The following is an 18,683-nucleotide window of genomic DNA, read 5'->3' on the forward strand; positions in this document are numbered from 1 at the left end:
CATGCTAGGCGAGCGCGCTACCACTTGAGCCACATCTCCAGCCCCACATTTATTCTTGAATGGCAACATATTGTCAACATTTCAGGAAGGAAATTCCTTGTTTACATATATTTTATTTTGTTGAAAAAAGAGGTATTTTGTTTGGGTTTCACAACTACAAGTAGAATTTTTCTGTGTAATTCTTTCTTCTAATGACCTGCCTACAATGACAACTAGCACAGTTTCTAAAATGGATTCATATACATTATCCTACTCAAAATAAAAATCATAAAGATAGGTATTATTATTCTAATTCTACCAAGTGAAAACAACAATTGGTATAGGAAGAGATTATGAGACTTGTACAAATTTATACAGTTATTACATAACAAGAGTCAAAGCCATTAGTGAAGTATTTAGTTTAACTCTTGTTCTGAGGATATCATCTCAGTAAAATTAAACAGCTTGAAATGCATATTAATATCAAATCCACTTAATGCTCCAGCCAAACAAATCAGCTAGTGAATCCACAATTATATGTTAAAATTATGTGTTAAGTTCTAGTTATGTTTAGCCTCTTTCCTAGGATGATAGGTAATAGATATTTAGCCTTTTCTCTGCTGGCTAATATATATATTCACTCACTTATATATTACATATGTGTGTATGTTTTATGCACATATATATTCACTCACTTATATATTACATACGTGTGTATGTTTTATGCACATGCATGTGTGTGTTAGAACATTGACCAGCTCTTTTCATGTATTAGACATCGTGATATTACTATTATTATTATTATTATAGTTGGAATGTTTACATTGAAGGCAAAGTTGTTCTGATCTTTAAAAGCAGTTTTACCTTGAGTCTCAGGAAAAAAGGGAAAACAGAAACAAAAGTTCATGTTACAATAAGAAACTAATAATTCTTATTATTTAGTTCTGTAGAGGTTGAGAGACTCATCCAGTATAGGCTCTTAAACTCTAGTATAGGCTCTTAACTGTATAAAAGAACTGCTGGTTTTATTTTGCTAATCTAGAGCCAGGAATATTTGAATACTTTTCTATGGCTATCATTACTGTTTGATTAAGGAAATCACAAGAGCCATTAGCTTTAAAGTTGAGATTTGACTCTGGGTTTGTAAAGACTCTGAAGCTCACGTTGCCTCCAAAGCTTGGTGGGGACTCCTGAATGTGACAGAGGCTCAGCAGGCAGAGTACCCATTTTCCTCAGAGAATCAGGGGTGGTGTGGCTGAGGAGATGGTGTTAGGTCTGGGTGGAATCTGCACAGGAGGAAAAGATACTAAGATAGGGAAAAAGAAGAAGTCAGGAGGTAAGGAAGCCAAGGTGTGAGTGAGGTCCAGCGAGAGGGCAGCTCTATGATCAGGGGTGGGTTTTGCTGAGGAGCTCAGGGTTGTTTGCACCTTGCCCCTCATCTTCCATGGAAGGCAGCCAGGAATCCTAGCTTCTGATCCACCACTCTCTCCCCAGGCCCTTAGTGTGAACACATTCCTCTGAGCACCAGCCCTGCTCTGGTTACGCTGAGTTGGGACAAGTGTGTATCCTGTGTCTCCCCACTGCAGCTTATACCCTTTCCCCCCACGTTGGATCAAAGTTTGAACTGGCCTTTGGGTGAACATCAAAGACAGCCAACTCCCCAGGAAAAAGGGACTAAGTTTTTAATTACCCCTTCAGGGTCCACTTAGAGTAATAGCTGTGAATATCTCTCCCAAGTGTCACCCACAGACAGGGAAAGATGTTGCTAAAGATAAGTCAAAATTTCATGGCAAGATCAGCTTAAATATGAGAAGGAAAGCTATATCTGTCTAGACTGTGTCCCAGATCGTACACACTGAAAACCCCATTGTGGATGACAGAGAGAGGAAAGCCATATACAAAATCTTATTTAGCTCCACAAAGGTGAAATTATTTTTTTCAAGATAGTTATGAATGTTCTGAAGATGGCTCATTTTATTTGGTGTTTCAAAAAATAGAAAAAGTTCTACTAGTAACTGTGTCTGCTTAGTATAGGCTCTTAACTGTATAAAAGAACTGCTGGTTTTATTTTGCTAACCTAGAGCCAGGAATATTTGAATACTTTTCTATGGTTATCATTACTGTTTGATTAAGGAAGTAACAAGAGCCAATGAGATGCTAAAACTGGCTGAGAATTTAGGGTTTTCAATCCATATAAGAATAATCCACTATAATAATTATCATATTTTGTTTGCTATTTCTTTTTCTTAGCTTTTATTATTATTATTATTTATTTTGATAGAGTTGGTTTTAGAGGGGCAATGGACAAATTATACAACAAATAATTTTTGGCCTGGAATCCCAAAGGCTTGGGATTAGATACTAGCTTCATCACAAATACTCTGTGTGACCAGGGTTAAGTCACTTTGATTTGCTTTGACTTTCTAGTAAATAGGTTGCATAAGTTCAGCTTCAAAATATCTTTTAGATCTCAAGATGCACATTTGAAAGTTTTGCATATTCTGAATTTCAATTTTCTGCTTCTGGAATATGTTTACAATGGAAATATCTATCTTCATTATATAATAAAAAGGCACTGGATTTTACATGGTGTTTGTGGAAATCTTTGAATCCTTTTAGAGATAAAAATAATGAAGTAATCAATTTTTCTTCATTAATTAAGTACATTGTAACAGTAATAAGTCTCTAGTTGTGGAACCATGGAAAATAAATTGGAACTAAGATAAAATTCCATGAAAATAAATTTTATTCCATGTAAAATTCAATCTATTTTTAGGAAAAACTCAATTAAGTAAACATTTTAAATTCAGGGATTTTGAGGGCACCTATTATTTTTCTGACGTGATAGAAAATCATCTATAATATATTTTTATTTTCTAGGAAGCTCGACCCCAAAATGTTTGATAAGTATAGAAAATAACCACTGTTTAAATATTCTGTTGCCTTGACTCTGGGGAGTCATTGTGTTTTTTTGATTTGAACATATACTTGTTGATTGTTTTCTAAATTATTTTTCTTTCCCTTCAGATTCTTGGTAATAACTTAGTGATACTTGATGAGAATTAAAGCCAATGTGAATGGAACCTCAAGGGAGAAAGTCTTTGTTATTTTCAGAAGAAGGAATGACTGTCTGAGGTCAGCAGAGACTTCATGGTCATTCTCATGGAAGGAGTCTCGGTCTCCTGATTCTTTGACCTCCCTATTGACCAACTGGAGGAGGAGACCGTCTACCTATCCTAGAAATCACAGTGAGTGGGTAATTATCTGAGGGCTAGTTTGTTTCCTGAATGTGAATGGGTGTTTGAAATTTCCTTGTGCCCAACACCTGTTAAAAGCCTTCATTTATGTAGCAGATTCATTTAGTTTTTTTTTTTCTAAGCTCACTCTAGAACTGAGTTAAAAGAAAACACTTGGTTTAAAGTTTTCTGTATATAATAGGTCTTCTGTGCCCAGTGATGGCATGTGGCAGACTTGGCCCATGAATGCTCTTTAGGTTTAGGTTGGAGGCATTTGTCTTCTACAGGAACAACTTTCGCACTACAACTCTGGTTTGTCCGTGATATGTGTTGTGGGAGTGCACCATGGTAACTGGGGGAGTCAGATGCTTAACATCCTACAGAGGATATTAGTGGGAAGTGGAGAAACATCAATGGAGTCAAGCCAAGTCTTCCTTTCTAGCTGAACTCAGCTGTTTGGCCTCACGGTGGTCCCTGGTGATAAACAGGAATCACACCCTGGGTCTTTGGTAAAGAGCAAAAAAAAAGTTATTTCTCTAGATCCAAAACTCAAACTGAGCAAAAGTAATTATTCAGGTTTGTGTGTGTGTGTGTGTGTGTGTCTGTTTTGCCAAACAAAAATGAAATCAGCTAAAGCATTTTGTGTTTATTTTTATTCAACAAAATTTTTGAGCTGTCCTGACACCGTGCTCCTGGGAAGACACACAGATGGAACCCTGGTGTTTCCAACAGTTGTTCTAGGTCATAATAATTCTATGCTTTTCTATTGAAAGAACAATTTATATCTTATAAAAAGTGATGTGACCCAAATTGTAGGTGATGTTTCTATAAGCCTCTTAATGTTTTAGCAGTAAAAGCATTTTTTGAAGTTTGACCAAAATCGGAATTCTGAATTTAAAATGAAAATGTTCTTGACTCTTAATGAGTAGAGTTGAAAAGGGGAAAGCAGATGTGGTACCATGCTGATTTTATCTTAACACAAAGTGTGCACTGTCTTGAGAATAGAACTCATAGAATAGAAATACACTGTTCTTTAGCATTATTTCAGCAAACATATTTGAATGCCAGGCACAGTTTTGGGGACCATGAAGACTGCTAAGAGACAGATGGACACACCCAACAACCTGAGAGAAAGAGCTGGGTAACTTGACCAAGCAGTGCAGTTTAATGCATCCTAGGAGACAAGTCAGTCTAGAATTCTGAGAGGACACAAAGGAGGGAAAAGTCCTTTCTCCCCAGGAAGGAATGCTTTTAAAGGAAGGGACCTATGATCCACCTGGTTAATGAGAAGGAGGACATTTCTGATTAAGAGACTACAAGAACAGATCCAAGAAAGCCTACTGTGGCTAAGTGCTGTCAGCTGTGGTTTTGCGGGGTTAAAGACAGGTGGGAAGAGAGGCTGAGAGGGAGGTATCTCCAAAAGGACCTGATGGGAGCATTTACTCTGTCAGCACTGAGTAGTCTCAGAAGAATTGTGAAGACTTAAATGATACACCTGCTTTTTAGAACGGTCATTAATAGAAAAATAAGAAAACAAATCGACAAAAGCAAGGAAGGTCAATCATAGTCCATTCCTATGAATCAAGCTCTGGTCTATCACTCAATTGATTTGTGTATGTGTGTGTGTGTGTGTGTGTGTTTTGTGTGTGTAATCATTTTAATAATATACATGCAAGAAAGTTATATATGATATATATTTTACATATATATTATTCTTAAACCCCAAATGCAATCCCATTGTGCAAATTTTTTCACTCTGTTTTTAAAAGTATCAGTAAAACACTTCTTAAGTGCCATTTTATAACTGCAGAGCATTATATTGTATCAATATATCATAATAAACTTGCCTTTAAGAGTATAGATTGCTTTCAAATTTTCGATCATAAACAGTGCTGCTCTCACAGCTTGAAGGTGTTTTAAATTACTTCCCTAGGATAAATTTTCAGAAAGAAAAATTTTGATTCAAATGGAACTTGTATTTTTGTATGTTACTAATGAAATACAGTCTTTTTTATTCTGAATTGTGTCATTGGAATTATTTTTTTATTTCCTCATTTTTATTGGTGCATTATAGTTGTACATATTCATGGGATTTGTTGATACACATTCATACATGCACACAATATAACAATATAATTTGGCCAATATCACTCCCAAGCATTTCCTCTTTCTCTCCCCGCCTCCCACCCCTTGATCCCTTTCCTCTACTGATCTCCCTTTGATTTTTAGGAGATCTACCCCCACTGTTGTTTTCTTTTTGCTCTCTAGCTTCTGCATATGATAGAAAACATACAGCCCTTAACCTTCTGAGTTTATTTCACTTAACATGATGGTTTCTAGTTCCATCCATTTTCTTGCGAATGCTATAATTTCATTTTAAAGGCCTTTGTCTTGCACCCTTACATGCTAGTCAGTGTCTTCCTTTTCTAACTTTGTGAATTCATAGATGATAAGAGTTGGATCATTGCTTTAATATGCATCTCTTTCAGGTAGAATGATGCTTTATGAGTAAACTTCATTAAGATCTCTCGCATCTCTCTGTCTTTCTCTAGTCCTGAAATCACATGAAACTGTGGATGAAGATTCTCCTGAAAGTCCCGGAAAACCCTCTCAACCCAGGGGACCATGAGCAACAAGACAATGGTAACAGAGTTTATCCTGCAGGGCTTTTCGGAGCACCCACAATACCACGTACTCTTATTCAGTTGTTTCCTCTCCCTCTACTCAGTGGCCCTCACAGGGAATGTCCTCATCATCTTGGCCATCACCTTCAACCCTGGGCTCCACACCCCCATGTACTTTTTCCTGTTCAACTTGGCTACTATGGACATTATCTGTACCTCCTCCATCATGCCCAAGGCACTGAAGGGTCTGGTGTCAGAGAAGAACTTCATATCCTTTGGAGGCTGCATGGCACAGCTTTATTTCCTCACATGGTCTGCATCCTCAGAGCTGCTGCTCCTCACAGTCATGGCCTATGACCGGTATGCAGCCATCTGCCACCCACTGCATTACAGCACCATGATGAGCAAGGCATTCTGCAGCATGCTGGCCACTGGAGTGTGGGTGCTCTGTGCCTTCAACACTGCCATCCACACAGGGCTGATGATGCGTTTGAGTTTCTGTGGCCCTAATATCATTACCCATTTCTTCTGTGAGGTTCCTCCACTGCTGCTTCTCTCCTGCAGCTCCACCTATGCGAACAGTGTCATGATTGTCCTGGCTGATGCCTTTTATGGCATAGTAAACTTCCTGATGACCATTGTGTCATATGGGTTCATCATTTCTAGCATCCTGAAGATGAGGACTTCAGAAGGGAAGCAGAAAGCCTTCTCCACCTGTTCATCCCACCTCATTGTGGTGTGCATGTACTACACTGCTGTCTTTTATGCCTACATAAGCCCTGTCTCCAGCTACAGTGCAGAGAAAAGCAAGGTGGCTGGGGTGCTATACACCATGTTGAGTCCTACCCTCAACCCCCTCATCTATACTTTGAGAAACAAGGAGGTCAAAGCAGCTCTTGCGAAGTTCTTCCCCTTCTTCAGATGTTAATTTGTGTTTTCAGAAGTTCTTTTTCATGGAGGCTATAGTTTTAGTGAGAATTGACCTTCCTGTGTGTGTATGTGGGGGGGGGGGGGTGTCTGATGAGCAAGTTTCTGGACTGAAGGTAAGTAAGCCTGTCTCTTTCACCCCTGCAGAATGTCTGCATAGATGGGCTCAGAATTCTTTGTCCCTGGATTGGCTGATGGAAGACTGGCTGGGTTTGTGACCCAAAATTTGTGAGACTTGGGGTCTCATAGTCTGACTCCAAGGTGCTTAGTTTGCAGGGAAACAAAGCTTCCTGGGAGAGGAAAAATGCTCCTAGTGTTTTAGGTTTATAGAGTATGAAAATCTTCTTTTTTTCTTTTCTTTCAAATGTACTATGTTCAAAGTATAAATTCTGAAATCACACCTAGGATTTAGGTGTATGTGCCTAAGCAGAGTTAAGCAGGAAATAAAAAGTCCACAGCAAAACTGTCAGACAGAAGAATTGCTTTAGAGTGACCACCAATCTCTAAGAAAACTTCTACTATCTTACATCAACTGCTTCCTTTGGAGACCCTTCAACTTAAAAAAAAAAAAGAATTAGTTTCTTACTGTAACATGAACTTTTATTTCTCTTTTCTCTTTTTTTCTCACTGAGACTCAAGGTAAAACTGATTTGTAAGATCAGAACTTTGCCTTCAATGTAAAAATTCCAATTTTAATAACTGATGTGTGGTTTATATAACTGGAAAATTGCCCAAGATTTCTCACCCCTTGACTTTGTTCTCAGACCTTGAGGATCTGATCTACTTCATTGACCTTGAGTACAGACAGCAGATATGATTCAGCTGTAATAGGAACATTGTAAGAAGGCACTGTTTTCCTCAAATCATTTCTCAATAAAACTGAGTGGACAAATTCTCTGTGCTCTGTGCTATTTAAAAAAAAAAAAACTTTCCTAAAAATCTATCCTTTTTATTATGATGACAGAAGCAAGATGTGAATGTTAAGCTGTATCTCTGGGATTGAACAAAAACATACTGTTGGCTGTTTTAGGTTGAAGCTGAGAGAAAAGTTACTTATTTGATTTGGAAAGGATAAGTTGTCTTTGATCCTTCAACCAGTATTCTCATTATCTTTTATTAGAAGCATATTGATAGCGGGAATGAAATTCAAGAATTTAATGAACTGTGACTGATGAATAGTTCATTCAACCTCATTGTGGGATTTCCCCAATTACATGATGAAGCCCTCAGTTGTCTTAAAGAATTTCCAATTACCATAGCTTTGAAAAATATCAGCAAGGATTCACTTACTAATACATTACTAATAGATTTTCAACATGCCACAAGGAATATTTGTTGTTTTATTCCTCTAAGTTTCTTACAATTTTTATGGTTTCTACATTGAACTATTGATTTTTAAAAGTAAGAAGTACTTGGATAAATACTGAGAGTTTAAGAGAGATAAATAAAAATATGACAAAACAGAAATATGAGATTTGATCTATATTCTTAGAAAGCGGTTTGCCCAGTTAAATAGATACCAGCACCCACATTATCAAGTATACAAAGAAAACACAGAGAGAGTACTGCATTTCAGTCATGGAGCAATGGTGTTCTAGATGCTCAGAGAGGAAGTATGAGTGTGGAAAGAGTCCTGATATGGAAGGAGGAAGATCTGTGTTGGAGTCCAGACTCAGCCCTTTTGAGCCCTAGTTTCCTTATAAGTTTGATGACAAAAACCAACTAATGCTACCTGAAGAAAAAGATTTAAAGTGTTATTAAGACATTACTGTTGGTGAATGATCACTGAAGGTGGGAGTGGCTAAGGAAGCCTCAGTGTCACAAGCTCTGTGCCCTTCTGACTCAGAGTGTCTACAGTGGCTGGCTGGGAAGGGTAAGGGACCTTACAGATAGAGGATGTTGACAGCTATAGACTTGGCTCTCGAAAAATGATCCATTGGTGAGAAGACATTAGGGTGGGTAAAGGAGAAAACACATTCTAGTAACTGTAAAAAGTAGATCTTATTTATCTTAGGAATCGTTGGGCTGATGAATGACACCATCTCTACTCAGAGTCCAAATGACACCATCTCTACTCAGAGTTCCCCTGCAGAGATGGATCGTCAACCTTTCATCCTGAGTGCTCTACTGGTTCCCCAAAGCCCACCTTCTTTCAGACCCAACACTTTTTTTTCCCTCACCTCTCCAAATAGGTTCATTTGAGTCTTTAGATTACCCCCGCTTTGCTCTGCTTCTCTTGTTCTTTCGAGCCCTATATGAACAGCAGGCAGTCTCTGTAAGCTATCTTTGTACAGGTATATCCCTCACCACTGGATTGCTGTTTTGCTCAATGTCTGCTTCTTAGAAATATGTGTGTCCTTTTCCTCCAATGGATGTAACAACTAAGACCAATTTTTTTTACACATCCTTTTCTAGGAACTGGCTCCAATAACCCACCCGAGATACAAACTTCCTTTAACTGAGACAGAAATGAGCTCTTCCTTTTCTATAATATTACTTCTTAAAACTTGTCCTGTGACAACGCAGACAAACTCATGACCCAAAGGCAGCACTTCTCGTGACTGGTTGTCAGTGACTTCATATTATCAAGTCTTCAAAAGGCACATAAAGGAGGTGACAGAACTTCCATTTCACCCATATCTATACTTTTTGTCTTTGATAAATACATATCAGTCAAGGAAAGCACATCCTTTCTTGGAAAGAATCCCCAACCACAAACCTTGTTTTGGTCTTCCTCACCAGCAGACGTCTCCAAGTGGTGGAAATAAGATTGGTTTTCCAGAACCAGCAACCACACAGTGATGGGCCTGGCTGATGCAGACAGGATATGGTCTGCAGTGTACCCAGCTCCCTGTCTCTAAGCATGGAATGAGAAAAGGGTCTGGACTCTTGAAGGCAATATGTCCTTATGCTGACTCCATGACACATTCAAGAATCAAAGTGTGACTAGGCAAGCACCTTACCACTGAGCTACATGCCCCAACCCTTTCTTTTTTGTTGTTATTTTTAGATATATATGACAGTACATTGTAATTTGACATTTTATACATACATGGTCTATAACTTCCCATTCTTGTGGTTGACATGCTGTGGAGTTTACTGGTTTTGTATTTATATATGAACATAGGAAAGTTCTGTCCAATTCATTCACTGTCTTTCCTATTACTCTTCCCCTGCCCTTCATTCATTCTCCTTTGTCTAATCCAATGAGCTTCTATTCTTCCCACCCCACCTCCATTATTGTATGTTAGCATCATCCATATATCAGAGAGAACATTCAGCCTTTGGTTTTGGGGGATTGGCTTATTTCACTTAGCCTGATAATTCTCCAGTTCCAATTATTTACCAGCAAATGTATAACTTCAGTCTTCTTTATGGCTGACTAATATTCCATTGTGTATATATATCACCTGCGTAAGGCTATGGATTGGATCCCCAGAACCACAAAAACAAACAAACTAACAACAACAAATGAAACCTCATTTGCAGCCTATAAAAATCTTATATTTAGAGTGAACTCTTATACAAAGTCATAACAGTATATCATGGCATCTTGTATTCTAATTGTTATTATTTGAAAAAATAAAAATATCAGCACTCTTAAAGTGTGACTAGGTCTTGATTTGTCCTGTTTGGGAGTGAGCCAGCCCCATGTCTTTGGCAGACCAGGATTTACCATGTATATCTGAGTCTAAACTTCTTGGTACTGAGTTGTGTGTTCCCATATTCTGTCTTTTCCCCCTTTAACACTTAGACTATGAGAGATGAATCAAAAGAATGAGACAAATCAGAAAGCTTATTTTTTTTCTGATTTATAATCAACATATGTGATGAGGTGGTACTATAAAAGTTTGCCTTCCAAAATGGAGCTTTCACCTATATATACTCTATTAGATAGTAGAAAAACTCAGAGCTCAAATTGCAATACACCATCCACTTTAGCTGTACTTGATGCTAACTCACCTTCTCACCAGAACTTTTTTATGTCTCATTCTGAAGGCTCTTCACATTGTTGATCATTTCCTTTGCTATGCAGAAGATTTTTAATTTAAAAATATCCCATTTATTGATTTTTATTATTATTTCTCGAGCTATAGGAATCCTATTCAGGAAGTCAATTTTTGTGCCTGTATGTGGAAGTGATTCCTCTATATTTTCTTCTAGAACTTGTAAAGTTTAGTCTTATGACTAAAATTTTAATCCATTTTGAGTTGACTTTTGTAGACTTCAAGAAGTAGGAGTCTAATTTTTATTCTTCCCTAAATGAATATCTGATTTCCCCAGCACTCTTTGTTAAAGAAAGTGGTATTTTTTCCTCCAATGTATCATTTTTGCACCTTTGTCAAAAATTAGATGACTGTAGCTTTGTGAGTTTTTCTGTGGTCTAAACGTCTGTTTCTATTCTAGGACCATGCTATTTTTGTTACTATTTCTCTGTAGCATAATTTGAAATCAGGTATTGCGATGCCTACTTTATTTTCTTTGCTCAGGATTTCTTTGGTTATTCTGGGCCTTTTGTTCTTCATATGGAATTTTAGGGTTATTTTTTAATGCTGTGAGGAGTATCCATTGGGATTTTGGTGAGGAATGCATTGAATGTGTACATCACTTTTGGTAATGAGTCCACTTAAAAATAGTAATTATGCTTATGTATGAGCGTGGGAGATCTTTTCATCCTCTTCAAATTTTTTTTCAACATTCTCCATTTTTCCTTGTAGAAATCTTTGACCTGCTTCGTTAGATTTATTCCTAGAGTTTTTTTTTAAGGTTTTGTAAATTGCATTATATTACTGATTTCCTTCTCAGTTATTTATTATTGGTGCATAGAAAGTGATTGATATTTGTATATTGAAAATATATCCTGCTACTTGGCTAAATTTGTTTATCCACTCTAGAAGTATTCTGATGAAATCTTTGATCAAAAGTATAGGCTCATGTCATCTGCAAATAATTTGACTTCTTCCTTTCCTATCCCTATTTCTTTTATTCCCTTCTCTTGCCTAATTGTTCTGGCTACAGTATCAAGTACTACATTGAATAGGAGTAGTGAAAGTGGAAAGCCTTGTTGTGTTTCTGATTTTAGAGGAAATGCTTTCATTTCTTCCCCATTCAGTATGACGTGCTTTGGAATTATCATATATAATCTTTTCTATGTTGAAGTAAATTCTTTTTATCCATAGTTGCTTTGGAGTTCTTTACCCTGGAGAGGTGTTGAATTTTGTCAAAGGCTTTTTCTGCATCCATTCAGATTACATAATTTTTGTTCTTTATTCTATGTGATATGTCTATTAATTTGCATAAGTTGAACCATACTTGAATTCCTGAAATGAAACCAACTTGATTGTAGTGTAAATTCTATTTGCTAACATTTTATTAAAGATTTTTGCATCTATGTTCATCAAGAATATTGCTCTGTAGTTTTCTTTCTTTGACCATGTTCTTACCTGGTTTTGGTATCTGGGTGATACTATCTTTGTAGAATGTATTCAGAAGCATTCCCTCCCTTTCCTTTTCATGGAAAATTTCAAGGGTCATTGCCATTAGTTCTTGCTTAAATATCTGGTAAGATTCAGCTTTGAATCTGACTAGTCCTGAGCTTTCTTTGTCAGAAGCTTTTTGTTACTGCTTCATTCTCATTACTTGTTATTGATCTGTTTAGATTTTTAATATCCTGTTGGTATTGATATCTTCAGAGTTGGTTTTGTTTGTCTTGAAGTTCAATAATTTCTTTTTAATTTTTAAATTTACTCGAGTGTAAGTTTTCAAAATAGTCCCTATCATTCCTGATTTCAGTTGTGTCTATTTTAATATTACATTTTCATCTCTAATTATTTTAATCTGCATCTTTTCTCTCCTTTTAGTTAGGTTGCTTAAGGGTTAATAGTCTTTTTTATATTTCAAAGAATCAACTCTTGGTTGGATTGATCTTTTGCATTGTTCTTTTACTTTCTATTTCATTAATTACTGCTCTAATCTTTATTATTTCTTTTTATAAACTCTAGAATTTATTTGTTCTTATTTTTCTTGAGGTTCATTATTTGGTTGTTTGATATCTCACTTTTTAAAAATTTTTATTTGTGCATTATAAAAACTGTTCCTAATAGTGAGGTCCATATATTATGTTCATATGTGCACATAACATAATTTAGTCTATCTGCTTTTTTTCATGTAGGCATCCATCAAGTTTATATAGCTATAACTTCCCTATTATAACTGCCTTCATTGTATCCCACAGATTTTGGTGTGTTGTGTTTCCGTTTTTGCTTGATTCTAAAAATTTTTTAAATGCCCACCCTGATTTTTTTTGATGACCCATTTATCCTCCAAAAGTATATTATCCAAGGAAATAAAACTATAGACCATAGCCTTGATGAATTTGGTGCAAAAATCATTAATATGCTAGCAGAACCCCAATTCTTTGAATCATTCTAGCCTAGACACCAAATATGTAAATGAGGAAGCTTTGGAGTAACTCTAACCTTGGCCATTATTTGCAACTGCACAAGAAACCGTAAGTGGCAACCACGTGATTGAGCCCAGTCAACTCTCAGAAACATAAGAAATAAAAATCATAAAAAAAATGTTTTATACCATTTAAGTTTGAGTCAGTTTTTCAGGAAGCACAGATGCTAATTGATACCTTGTAGAAGTATAATTTCAGGACTATTTGGATAATGGGCTGGAGGAATAAATTTACTTTTATTTCAGTATAAAAGAAAGAGTAGGAGAAAATGCAGATAAACACGTTACAAATATATCATCTAATTATAATTACAATTTTCTCATTAAAAATTTGAGATGAAATTTGTATTTGTAGATTCACATGCAATTGTAAAAAACAATAGAGTGATCTCATGTACGCTGTATCTAGTTTCCTCAAAGAGTAACATCTTGCAAACCTACAGTACCTTATCACATTAATATGAGTCCAGTACAGAACATTTCCATTACCATTGAGGATGCTTCATGTTGCCATTTTATAACCACACTCATTTTTCTTTACATATTTTTTCATACTCTTACTATCAAATTCCCTATATTTTAATACACATTGTGTTTTGACATCACAGAGATTTTTAATCTATTCTACCAATCTTTATAATACGTATATCAAGACCATTCACCTTTAGTATTATCATATAATTTTTGATGACTTAGGGCTTAGTTTGCCATTTTTTTCTTCTTTTCTATTTTTCAGTTATTAATTTCCCTGTTTTCTTGTTTTAAGGGGAGGGTACTAGGGATTGAACTCAGGGACACTTGACCACTGAGCCACATCCCCAGCCCTATTTTGCTTTTCCTGATATTGACTTTGAACACATGAACCTCATGCCTAAGCCTCCCCAACCACTGGGATTACAGATGTGTGCCACCATGCCTGGGAATTTCCCTGTTTTCTTTGTTTTTTCCTAGGTTTCCAATTTTATTTCTCTATATCACTTTTGAGTGTATCACATTGTATAGCGAGTTTAGTGATTTTTAAAAAAATATTTATTTTTGTTTAGAGAACTTCCTAGGCCATTCATTTTGGTTAAGCATACTGATGACAGATTCTTATTTTTCCTTTATCTGGGAATGTCGGAATGTATACTTCATTCCTGGAGAATGTTTTTATGTAGTATAGGATTCTAGACACAGAATTCTATATACTGACAGTTCTTTCTTCAGCAGTTGAGCAATATTATGATATTTCTTTTTGAACTCCGTGATTGTTGATGAGAAATCCTTTGAATTTCTTTTCCACTTAGGAAGTACGCTGTTTCCCTTTTGTAGCATTAAAATGTTTTTGTCTTTGATTATCAAATGTTTGCATTTTGTCTTAGTTTGGATACTTTGGTCTTATTCTATTTGGGGTTCATCTACTTCCTTGAATGGGTTATGTCATATGCAAAATTTGAGAACACCTCTGACCTATTTCTCCTATGTTCTGAACACCAAATTCCAGCAACATGAATGTTAAACATATTGTCCCTAGATCCATGAGATTATTTACTTTTTTTAGTGTCCTATCTTCCATTTGCAGAGTGCAGTTTCTATTGTTCTGCCTTCTAGATCATTTATTTTCCCATTTCCACCATTCCATTATTGAGCCTATCAATTGAGTATTAAACTCTCATTTATTATATTTTTCAGTTTTAGAATTTTTATTTGATCCTTCTTTATTTCTTCTATTCCTTGATTGAAACTATTTTTTCCTGAGACTTTCTATTTTAAAAAGTGTTTCATTATGTTTGTAATTCAATGAGGCATTTTTACGATGGCTGCTTCAAATACTTCAATATAATTCTAATTCCTCTGTCATAGCCATGTTGATGTCTATTGATTGTCTTTTAAAATTAAATATGAGATCCTCCAGGTTCTTGGTATTGCAAATGATTTTCAACTGATAATGGGCATTTGGGGTATTCTGACACTCTGACACCCATTTAAACCTCATGTTTTCTTTGACATTGCTTTGTCAGAGTAGGGGGAACTCCACTTCATTAGTGCTGTGCAGGGGTCCAGTTTCCACACTTGAACTTTCATCCTCACCTTAGCAACATGGTGCAGTATAAACCCTGGGGAGATTAGATGTATCCCACTTTTAAAGATTTTCATAAAGATCAACTCAGACAAATATTTGGTCCATATTAATTTCATGCGAAATGATGAGAGAGTAGTAGTAATAATGGACTATTCACAACATGCCTGTTAGGGATCTCTCCCACCCACCAGGGATCTTCCAGGGACATTGGTCTCTAGGTGTGTTTGTTCCATCTTCTCCTAATGATGTCTGTTGTGTCTTGGCACTGCCCACTGTTCCTAGTGGATCCTGACTGGTGTCAAGAGACAGTACAAGGCTACACATATGTTGGGGTGAATTCCTACCCCTTTCATTCTGCTCCCAGTGTGTGCAGGTATCCTCCCCAGTCTGGAGAAGTGGAGGATTGGTAAACCTAGTGCCCTGGAATGCATGTTAGAGAAACACTATATGAGGAATCTGTGTGGCCATCCTGTCCTTGAGTATTCATATGCCCCCAAAGTAGGATGTCCTGCCTGGGAAACTGATGCAAGAGCAGGAACAGGATGGAAGGCTGGGGAACTGAGGATGCAAGGAGGGTATGAAAGCTTTTGGATTTCCAAACGAACTCGCTCCCAAGTTCCAGCAGAGCATTTAGGAAATATGTGTTTTTCTTTCCTCTTCAGGATCTCATCAGGCAAGATTTCTCCTGAGCTATCACTTTGGTTGATCCCAGTCTTGGAAAGTGAAGTCATTGAAAGTTGATCAGCAGAGGTGATCCACATGTTGAATTTTCACTGAGGCAAATTAAGGACATGTAAAATTCAAGTGTTTATTCACTTACATTTCATCTGCTGAGATCAGCATTTTAGTTTCTTTGGAAGAATAAAAGAGCAGAATATAGGTTTGTTTACCGTGAGCTTCCTGTGGGTGAGTATGTAGATTTGGTGTGATTGGAGAATCTTGACATTCATTCCTTGTTAACTGAAGTAGGTTCTTTCACTAAAGATGTGGAAGTATTTCATTTAGTTAAATCAGACAGCTAGTTCTGTTGTTTGACAATACTAGTTGACCAGAATGACAAAGGCTCACAAAAGAGAATTTTATGAATTTTAAAGGGGAAAAAATAGGGGCTGGGATTGTGGCTCAGCGACAGACAGCACGCTTAACATGATTCCCTCAGTTTGATCCTCAGCACTAGCACTACCTATAAATTATATAAAGCTATTGTTTCCAACTACAACTAAAATATATATACTTTTTTAAGAGAGGGGGATATTTATTGTACTTTGTAAATACCAGGAGGAAGAATGAGTCAGAAAATAATTGCTGAAGTCGAGTCATGCCTTCTTTGTGGCTTATTTATTTATTTAATTATTTGGGGGGTAGGTATTCCATAAATATATGAACTGGAAAAATCAGAAGATAGAAATTCTCCTGTAGACTGACAAGGATTTAATTTGATTTAGACTGAAGGATCTAAATCAAAATGACCTGGGTTGAATCCTCAACAATCTTATTAAAGAAGGTATATGACTCCTTTAAACTAAATTACTCCAGAGGACTACAGTTGGAATCTCAGAAAGTTGTCCTACTAACAATATCATGGGCCCTAATACGAAAATAAACAGTAAGATAGGATAAAGCTATATTTTAGGGTGATGGCAGACTTCCATGACCATGAGTGCATAATGTTTGCTTGCTGTGGTGCTGGACATCAAACCCAGGGCTTCACACATGCTAGAAAAACCATCTACCATAAAACTACACTCTTGCCTCAGTTCATTTTAAATTATAATTTTCCTTTTACAATGTTGATTTTTGTGGCTACATGATGTGCTATCTTACCAGAAATATTTTGCATGATTACGTATATAACTAAAGAGATGTACTTTTTCCCACTCAGCTATAAACTATGTAGAAAAATACAAATACTATTAGAAGCACACTATTCTTTATGAAAATGGGGAGCTACATGAAAGGTTCTAACTTGTCCAGGAAGGATGCATGTATATAAAGATAGTAAGAGATTAAAATAACTTATTTTTACTTAACAGAGGGCAAACATCACCATATTAAAATCAATGTTTTAAAAGAATTAATAAGCCCAGTTGCCATGCCTGGTTATTTTACTTGTTCTTCATTCTTCAGTCATGACACTGCAAAATAGCTCAACAACAGGTGAGTGAAGAAATGGAAAATCTGGTGGAGGGGGAACTAAGGAACAGGACAACAGTGCATGAGTTCATTCTGGAGGGGTTTCCTGCAGTGCAGCACCTGGGTCACATCTTCTACATGGTGCACTTGCTTGCGTATCTGACCTCCATCATGGGAAACATGCTCATAATCACAATAATCTGGGCAGACCATCGTCTCCAGACACCTATGTACTTCTTCCTCAGCAATTTCTCCTTTATAGAGTGCTGCTTTATAACCACAGTTATTCCAAAATTGCTGACCATCTTTCTGTCAGGGAGACAAACAATTTCCTTTGCTGCCTGCTTCACACAAGACTTCATCTTTCTTTTCCTGGGAGCAACTGTATTCTTCCTTCTGTCTGTGTTATCCCTGGACCGATACCTGGCCATTTGCAAACCTTTGCATTATCCCACTATCATGAACCCAAGGATGTGTTACCTTCTGGTCGCTTCCTGCTTAGCTTTGGGGTTCTTCTTCATGGTGGTCCCAGTTGGAATGCTTTCCCAGTTAACCTTCTGTGGCCCCAATGTCATCCCTCACTTTTTCTGTGATTTTGGACCTCTGACAAATCTCTCCTGTTCTGACACCAGATCTATTGAAATATTGTTCTTCAACCTTGCTTTTTTCGTCCTTGGCTCATCCCTGGTTATAACCATCATTGCATACAGCAACATAGTAGTCACAATCATGCGTCTTCCATCAGCCAAGGAGCGACAAAGAGCTTTCTCCACCTGCTCTTCTCACCTCTTGGTCCTTTCACTGACATACAGCAGTTGAGTCTTCATATATGTGAAACAGAACCAAGAAAGTACGCTGGACTCCAACAGGGAGGCTGCTCTTGTGAACACAGTGGTGACCCCATTACTGAACCCTGTGATTTATACCCTGCGCAACAAGCAGGTCCACCAAGCTCTGAGAGATACTCTGTCCAGGGTGAAATTGCAGAAATAGAACCACAATCTCAGAGGAGGAGATTATAATTCTGATATAAAGTCTAATTTATATCTTCTATACAAATCTGCAATTATGTAAGTTTTTTAGGTTCTAATTTTTTATTTTAAAAATAAGGGCTAATTTATCCAAAAATCCAGTCTGAAAGCTCTAATAGTCCTTACATTGAAATGACAGTATCTTCCTGGACCTTTTTATTAGTTTTAAATCAATAGAACCTAAAGAGTTTTAATGGACAACCACTTATACATGAATATTTGTTGCATG

General features: G+C 36.7%; 1 protein-coding gene and 1 pseudogene across 1 annotated transcript; both read left to right on the plus strand.

The window, feature by feature from the left end:
• The first annotated feature begins 5,779 nt into the window (after positions 1-5,779).
• Positions 5,780-6,767, plus strand: Or13a1 (olfactory receptor family 13 subfamily A member 1). Its single transcript, XM_027947933.3, is given in 2 exon segments — positions 5,780-5,833; positions 5,835-6,767. Coding segments are annotated over 2 exon segments (987 nt in total).
• A 10,686-nt stretch (positions 6,768-17,453) lies between these two features.
• On the plus strand, positions 17,454-18,416 carry LOC114083909 (olfactory receptor 6C4-like; annotated as a pseudogene).
• Positions 18,417-18,683: the final 267 nt, after the last annotated feature.

The sequence above is a fragment of the Marmota flaviventris genome, chromosome 4 (assembly GCF_047511675.1).
Source record: "Marmota flaviventris isolate mMarFla1 chromosome 4, mMarFla1.hap1, whole genome shotgun sequence".
In the NCBI taxonomy this organism is placed as follows: Eukaryota; Metazoa; Chordata; class Mammalia; order Rodentia; family Sciuridae; genus Marmota; species Marmota flaviventris.